Raw genomic sequence first — 8,085 nt, forward strand, 5'->3', positions numbered from 1 at the left:
ACACACACACACGCACACACATTTTCTTTCTGTTTCAAAATTCCACATATAACACTCGGTAGAAAGAATCTATCGTACAACTACAAAACCAAATACTCTAAAAAAGTTAACAGAAAGGCACTAATGAAATTCAAGTATATCCCAGTACCAAACCAAGTTTGAACAACCGTTCAAAAGCGATCATTCAAAGTCAATGAAACGATCAACATTAATGACTACCCTTTCCTCTTTCTCTACGCTTAGTTCGGCGCAACTTGCAACCCCTGGTAAAATAGTCTCCACTGCAACTTTCTCATGCACACGGCAATCAAGTTACTGTGCGTTTCAAGTTTCAGAAAAGTAAATAAGTAGGAAGAGAAAATAATTAAAGTTTCAGAAAAGTAAAGCAAAGACTGCTCGGTGCATGTAGCTCCCGCTTGTGCAGGGCCCGACCACTTTAGGTCTATTGTACGCAGCTATTTCCTACATTTCTATAAGAGGCGTGACATGGTCAAGGCAGCAGATTTACCACTGCGCCCAAGGCTCCTCTTCCCAGAAAAGTAAAGAAGTACCAAGAGAAAATAATTACAGGCTAGAGGTTACAGACAGAACCCGTGTGGTTGACGATGTACACTAGCACGTGCAGTCCAGCACAGTTTATTGCCCCATCTTTATTCATACACAAAAGTAGATACAACCAGCGTGTTCGAGCATCTTGGCCTAGAATGCTCTTGCTAAGAGTTCCGGGAAGTGAAACCAAAAAAGAGCTCATGTGCGTTGGTTCAACAATACAGGAGATGATATTACACAAGACAATAATATTACAGAAGACGCCGTGACCCAAGAAATCTACAGATAACATATGCTCGCTGACTCAAAAAGAATGGGATCTGACTATATAATTACTACAGCAAAAAGCCCAGAAGTTTGAACTGCTCAATTTATTCAATCTGCACTTGAGAAAACATTGGATCTCCCAACAAAGATGAGATCAGTGGGCAGCATCTCTGCTGTAGAATGCATCCAAGGTCTTCGCAGGGATACGATGGAGGAGCTCGCGAGGGAAGATGCGAAGCAATGTCCATGCTAGGTCAAGTGACTGGAAGATGTTCCGAGTATCATATGCTCCCTGTGCTACAAATTTCCTCTCAAATTTGTCCAGGAATTCTAGATAAAGCTGCACAAGAGAAACAACAATATATTAGATTCTTAACTTTTAAAAGACTGTATGTCCATGCATTAGTTCGTTAATGAGCAGTAGCATACCAGATCTTCAGAAGAGAGAGCCTCCTCTCCCACAACTGCTTTCATGGCCTGGACATCCTTTCCAATGGCATAGTTGGCATAAAGCTGAACAGAAAGCAGTATGCGTGATTCCTCTGTATGTTACAATTGGCTGCAAGGGAACCAAATATACAGTGTTCAAGGAAGTACCTGGTTAGACACATCTGAATGGTCTCGCCGGGTCATACCCTCACCAATAGCACTCTGCAAGAATTATTGACGGTTCTTAGAACTAAATTTCAGGATGAAATCCTGATAACATCTTAAAGTAATGGATCCAGTTTTGTAAAGCTCGATTGGTAAGCGGTCTCACCTTCATCAACCGAGAGAGAGATGGAAGGACATTGATGGGTGGGTATATCTGAAACAATACCATGACATCATGTAAACATTGAGAAAAATATTAAGGAAAAGAAACTACTACAGGTTCTAAATGATAAAAAGCTGCATTCCAGAAGTAAAAGAACAAGTTAAAAGTACCTGTCTGTTATGGAGCTGTCTGTCAATGTATATCTGTCCTTCAGTAATGTACCCCGTGAGATCAGGAGTTGGATGTGTGATATCTGTTTGGAGGGAAAAGAACACTCTATTGTCATTGCATTCTTATGTAAAATGGTCAATAAAACGGAATGTGCAGTAATGATTGGCCTAAATGCAATCAGATTTGCAGTTGATGTTGGTCGACGAAACAAGAGAGATACTCATGCTAGAGTGGCGCACATGCTAGATTGTGTCACACTCAGGACTCAGCAAAATGACAGACAATATGCTGATTTTAATCTATAGCACGTCAAGTATATTAGCATGTTAAGAACATAATTGACGGTGCTATATAAGAAATACAGAGCACGCAATTCGCTACTTACCATCATTAGGCATAGTTAGAATGGGTATTTGGGTAATGGAGCCTGTTCTTCCTTCAATACGCCCAGCACGCTCATAAATGGTTGCCAGATCAGTATACATATATCCAGGATAACCACGCCTACCTGGCACCTCTTCTCGGGCTGCTGATACCTACACATAAGCAGAAGTGGGTTACTGACTTGTTATGGCAGCAAGTGCAAATTTATTACAGTTGAGCATAAAAGTTACTCCCTCTGTCCCAAAATATAAGAACGTTTTTTAACACTACACTAGTGTCAAAAACGTTCTTATATTATGGGACGGAGGGAGTACTACATATACTCCGAAATGCAATACTACCAAGGTGGAAATCTTCCAACTTACTGGATAGAGAAAACTACAAAACACTGTTAGAAGCTAATAAAAATGTCAAGGTTCTGTTTTCAACACTAACACTATATAGCCGTTTGGCAGTGGTGTGATGATAATAAAAAACTGAAAGAAAAAAAAGATAATTTTGACACCAGATCACGACCAAACTCTGCCACTTCAGTTTGTACTGCATTTTGTACAAGATAATTTCAAGTTTTATCATTCGGACAGTAATTTTTGCAATTAGATTGATGGATTTTAGTGTGCAAAGGTTATACAATTTTATCAATCCTTCCCTTATAAAATCATTAGTTATTCAGGTCACTGGCAAAACATCAGGACAAGAAGTACTCCAAGGAAGAGCTAACTGATTGGAAAATAAACTTCAATGGAATCATGCTCTAGTTGATGAAATATAAAGGGCAATACCTCACGAAGTGCATCTGCATATGAACTCATATCTGTCAAGATGACAAGAACGTGCTTCCCACATTCATATGCCAAATATTCTGCTGTTGTTAGCGCAATACGAGGGGTGATGATACGTTCGATCGTGGGATCATTTGCCTACAAGACAAACAGGAGCAGAGTGTTAAATTATGTTTTGTTTGGCATTGCCCAAGTCAAATCTTGTTTAGGAGACAACTAAAATACTATCAAGTATAAATTATAGCAATATATGCAGTAACATTTTTTGCCTTGCGGTAGGAAAAAGTCTGGTTAACAAGTAGAATGTAAATACCAAGTTCAGGAAAAGGGTGACCCTCTCCATTGAACCATTCTCTTCAAAATCACGTTTGAAGAATTGGGCTGTCTCCATGTTCACTCCCATAGCAGCAAACACAATAGCAAAATTGTCATCTTCACCACCACCCTAGTACATCAAAGAAATCAGATCAATCAACAAGCAATGATTTGGCCACGATTGACAAAATGGTCTCTTTCAAAGAGATGGTTACCTCTGCATGCTTTCCTTTCTCCAGCCTCTTGACAAGACCAGCCTGACGACAAATCTGAGCAGCGATTTCATTATGAGGAAGACCAGCAGCAGAAAAGAGAGGAATCTTTTGCCCTCGAGCAATGGAGTTCATGACATCAATTGTAGATATGCCTGTTTGAATCATCTCCTCTGGGTAGGTTCTCTCACTTGGGTTAATAGAACTTCCTGAAATAAGTAACAATACATAACTATCAGAAGTAAAAAATGATTACAGTTTAACACCATTCATAGTTCTAATTTTGTCCTATAAAGAATACTGAACATACAATTAACCATGAGGCTCTTAAATAACAGTGTCCTTCAACTGAGAAAGCACTTACCGGAGATATCCAAGTAGGCCTCAGGCAATATCGGGGGGCCATTATCAATAGGTTTTCCAGAGCCGTTAAAAATGCGTCCAAGCATATCAAGTGAGACAGGAGTTTTCAGGACCTGTCACAGAAGCAGCATACCATAAGTAGGCAACAAAAAGTGGCAGCTTGTCATGTTCATATACAAACAAGAAGGAAGACAATATTATTTTAAATTGCATTCTCATAGTTCAGCATGGGCTTCTCCATGTTATTCAGTTCCAGTGATATGCAGTTGCGGTGCCTCCTTAATCAACAATAAGCATGACTTAACAATTTCAAGAATGAATGTCCTCATCATCAGTTCATCATATACTAACAGTGGCCAACCGAAAGCTTCCTTTTAGAGAGAATTTAGATAGTAAAAAGACAAGAAGAGCTTGTGGATAATGGGCATTTACCTCGCCTGTGAACTGAACAGTTGTGTATTTGTTGTCTATTCCTGAAGTGCCTTCGAAGACCTGTATAATCAATCAAGCCGTTCAGATAAACATAGCTAACGGCAGTCTAAAGTTTACTCGAAAATGAAATTAAACCAACCATATTACTAAATCAAATCAGAACATAAAATGGTATTATTTCAGAAAGAGACTAGACTGAACATTTTTTTCGTCAAAACAATGCAGGAGAGAATATTAATTAACCTGCACAACAGCCTTTTCACCATCAACTTCCAGAACTTGACCACGCCGAGTGGTGCCATCTCCCAATCGGATGTTTACAATCTCCTGGTATTTTGGGCCCTATATGCCATAATGACAATAATGAAATAGTAAGAAAAGGGAACTGCTAGAATAATCCGGTAAAAAATGTGGGAATATGCTAAGAGATGTTCAAATTAGAAAAGCATACACACCTTTACTTTGTCCAAGATAACCAGAGGTCCTGCCACACCAGAAACTGTCCTGTACTCTGCATAAGTAAATTGTTTAGTAAGCACCGTCTTTGTTCGGTCGTCTGGAAAGAATGCTTTTCTAGCAGCAGCACTAGTATGTGCACTTTGACAGTATGCCGTTGACAACAATGAATTGTACTTAGCGGAATGCACCTTTTGTTATAAATGAAGTTTCCAAAAAGGCTAACATTAGAAGAAAAATGAACGGTAGTCTAAAATAATTGGCATAGTGCAAGACCTGAAGGAACATAATGTTGCATAGTTAAAAATAAACTGCAAAGCTACAAAAAGCAAACTTCATCTACAATTTGATTAGGTCCCTCTCTATTGGAACACTATGGATTTCCAGCAAAAGCTCTGTGGCTTTTTTATATTATTATATCAAATGGTCCCTTATCTTGTAGCCTAAGCTCATTTACACATAGTCAGCATCTCAAACTTCCTATCCAAAGCTGGCGTGACAATGCAAGTGCTGACGGGCTGCAATGGCAGTTACCCGACGACAACAGGCAATGGCGCAACACAACCACTGCTGGGCACACAAAACTAAAGCATAAGGAGACACTAAACGAGACGTGTTCAAGTACTCACCTATGCCGATCTCCAGGGTTCCCTCCTCCATGTCGGCGCCCTCCTTCACCAGACCCATGCTGAACCCAACGAAGAGCAACCTGCGGAGAGCATCACGAACCGCGCCATCAGAATCAGCAGACAAAGCGATCCGTGCTTCTCCAAACAACGCGCGGACAACCCCGATCCCGCCGACAAAAAAAAAATACACAGCAAGCTGTCTGCCAATCGCGCCCGCTGCTCCCAATTCAGGCGCGACAACCGAGACGCGGGGCCTCCGCCCGACCCCTGGACCCAGATCTAGGCATTGGGGGCAGATCTCGATCTCGATCTCGGATTCGACACCCGTAAGCGTGGCGGGACGAACCTAGCCTCCCCGCGCGCGGTGGGGGGAGATTGGCTGCCCGAGGCGCGAGGCGAGCGAGCTTCGGCACGGGACCAGGGTGTGGAAGGTTCGAGAGCTGGGGAGGGAGCGTACCTCGGGTCGGGATCGGTGGGAGGCGGCGAGAAGAGGGAGGTGGAGGTGGTGCTGGTGGATCGTGTGGGCGACGACGCAGCTGGGAGAAGAAGAGGCGGAGAGAGGAGGGGCAGACGGGAAATTAATGCAGGGAAACCCAATCGTTGAGGGAGGGGATACGGTACCGCTTTTGCGTGTCAGACCCTGCAGGAATACCGAATTTCTAAATACGCCCCGTGACAGGATCAGACATGAATCAGCCCGCCTCTAAAATTTTATCCTCCTTCAAAAATACTGTGTTCCTGTGTGGCTGTTTTTTCACAGTGGATTCTAATCCGGACTCAAGAATAGGAGGGTGAGAATATTACATTTTCCTTTGAGTTCGCTGTTCGCAAAGATGCGGTGGTCGAACGATGGGAATTGAACCTGTGCATATATATAAATTCACATATATTGAAACACTTGATTCAGCCGCTTGCCGCTTTTTCAACAGGTCATCGTCGCCTACTCCTAAAAGATACACTACCAATGTACTGTACTACCAAAAATGCTCTCTGCATAATGTCATGTTTTCTGAGACAGAGAGGGGCCGGTAAACAATGTCCAAAATTATTTGGATCCACTTCTTGCAATAAAATAAAATTATTAAGCTGCTGGTGGACCACGGGATGGGATGATATCATGTCGTCACGGGACCATTTGCTCCCTGGCTTATGTGTTCTCCAAAGGCCATGACTTCAGATAAGGGTGATACGAGCAAGTCTGATATGGTTTGGTTACAGGTTCTTTTTGTAAATGTACCCTAATTCAATTAGACCAAAGCAGAACATATGCTAGCATGTGGCCCTACATGCTTCCCCTCGGGGCAAGGAACAAATTTAGAATCCGTCTTCCCTTGTTTAACCTTGAGCAAACTGCAGAATCCCTTGGTCATGAGGTATGCTGATATAAGAGCATGTATGTTTTTGCGGAAAACAGTTAAATTCCTATAGAAACCGAGAGTTTGTCAAGGTTCTAAATTTAGTTTGTGAGACGTACCTTCGAATAATATTTCTCGAAAAGTAGTAAATTTTGTCAAATAATTTATTTTCGCAAGTACGCAAAGCTTGCGTATCTTTTCATTGATAAAAGAAAACAGAATGAGTGGGTCGGTCCTGATCACTGTGCGGTCTTGCTTGTGTTTTGTGCTGTAGTCTGGAGCTTCGGCCTCTTTCTCTTTCTATTAAGATCTGGCAAAGCTCCTGTTGTTGCCTGTCAAAAAATAGATATTTCCAGCACCCTGTAACTTGTCACGTTCAAATTCGACAATTCTGTCATTGTTTTGTCTGATTGCGATGTGCTGCCACGTGGATGGTCAGGCTAGGGTTACGTGTCTACCTCCATTGTCTATACTAGATCAGATGTTTGGCGATTCATATTGTTTTGCGGAGTGTCGACTTATACCACGTGGACAACTAGTGCAGTGCGGGGACATTGATTGGATCGGATGAGCATAGACGAATGAGTAAAATCAAACATGAGGAATCAAAATGAATGAAATGGATAGAGGCGCACAATGCACGATTGAAAGGTTGAACATGGCAAGGAACAGCTTACAATCTGCTAAAGCCAACTACCTTTTTCTTGCGGAAACATAAATTCCATTGCTAGGCTCGTACGCATTTTTTTAAGGTGTGCACACTTTATTGAATTTAGATGACATATAGTTACATCAGCAATCAGTTCAGCTAGAAGAAAAATAGATGCATCACTGTCCCAAATATTTATATAGAACTAGAAGGGTTAGGCGCGCTTTGTTGTGCCGTCAGTGTTGTTGAGTTTTTTTTACTTCCACTATTTCAAAACTTACGGCCATTAGTTTTTTGAAAAGTCGAATCTCTTTGAGTTTGATCAAATTTGAAATATATCAACATTCATAATATCAAATCCGTATCATCATATTCATCATGAAATGAATTTTAATGTTTTATTTAATTAGTATTGTGGATATCGATATTTTTTTGCTCTTAACTTGGTCAAAGTTAAATAAATTTGACTTTCAAAAAACTAAGACACCTTATATTTTGAAACTGCGGAAATATTTGGTTTGCCGCGTGGGGGAGATAATGGAGTTTGTTTTCTTTTTTACTTACAATGAAGTGTTTTGATAGGCTTTTGCGGTGTGATTATGTGTGTATTTGCTAATCAACTCATATTTAATTATGTGGGTAATTTTTCTGCGTCGGTGGTTGCATTTACTATGTTGGTGCTATAATATCATATGTTGACGTTTTTTTAGGTGCTGAAAGGGTGCACGGGGTAGATATGTTTTATAGGCAATTGTTGATTCATT

The 8,085-nt window shown here is 41.0% G+C and overlaps 1 protein-coding gene across 2 annotated transcripts; it reads right to left on the minus strand.

The window, feature by feature from the left end:
* Nucleotides 1-608: 608 nt before the first annotated feature.
* Nucleotides 609-5,924, minus strand: LOC119337753 (V-type proton ATPase subunit B 1). 2 transcript variants are annotated; one of them, XM_037609933.1, is made up of 15 exons: nucleotides 5,775-5,924; nucleotides 5,318-5,397; nucleotides 4,688-4,743; nucleotides 4,476-4,574; nucleotides 4,233-4,292; nucleotides 3,802-3,913; nucleotides 3,441-3,646; nucleotides 3,224-3,355; nucleotides 2,911-3,048; nucleotides 2,130-2,280; nucleotides 1,744-1,826; nucleotides 1,577-1,624; nucleotides 1,414-1,467; nucleotides 1,246-1,329; nucleotides 609-1,156 (listed from the first exon to the last, which is right to left on the minus strand). In XM_037609933.1, exons 2-15 carry the CDS (start codon nucleotides 5,373-5,375, stop codon nucleotides 971-973), a joined length of 1,467 nt encoding a protein of 488 aa, XP_037465830.1. In that variant the 5' UTR covers nucleotides 5,376-5,397; nucleotides 5,775-5,924; the 3' UTR covers nucleotides 609-970. The 2 variants fall into 2 exon arrangements, with proteins under 2 accessions (XP_037465830.1, XP_037465831.1); XM_037609934.1 differs by lacking the exon at nucleotides 5,775-5,924 and adding an exon at nucleotides 5,664-5,687.
* Between the last annotated feature and the right edge of the window lie 2,161 nt (nucleotides 5,925-8,085).

The sequence above is a fragment of the Triticum dicoccoides genome, chromosome 7B (assembly GCF_002162155.2).
Source record: "Triticum dicoccoides isolate Atlit2015 ecotype Zavitan chromosome 7B, WEW_v2.0, whole genome shotgun sequence".
In the NCBI taxonomy this organism is placed as follows: Eukaryota; Viridiplantae; Streptophyta; class Magnoliopsida; order Poales; family Poaceae; genus Triticum; species Triticum dicoccoides.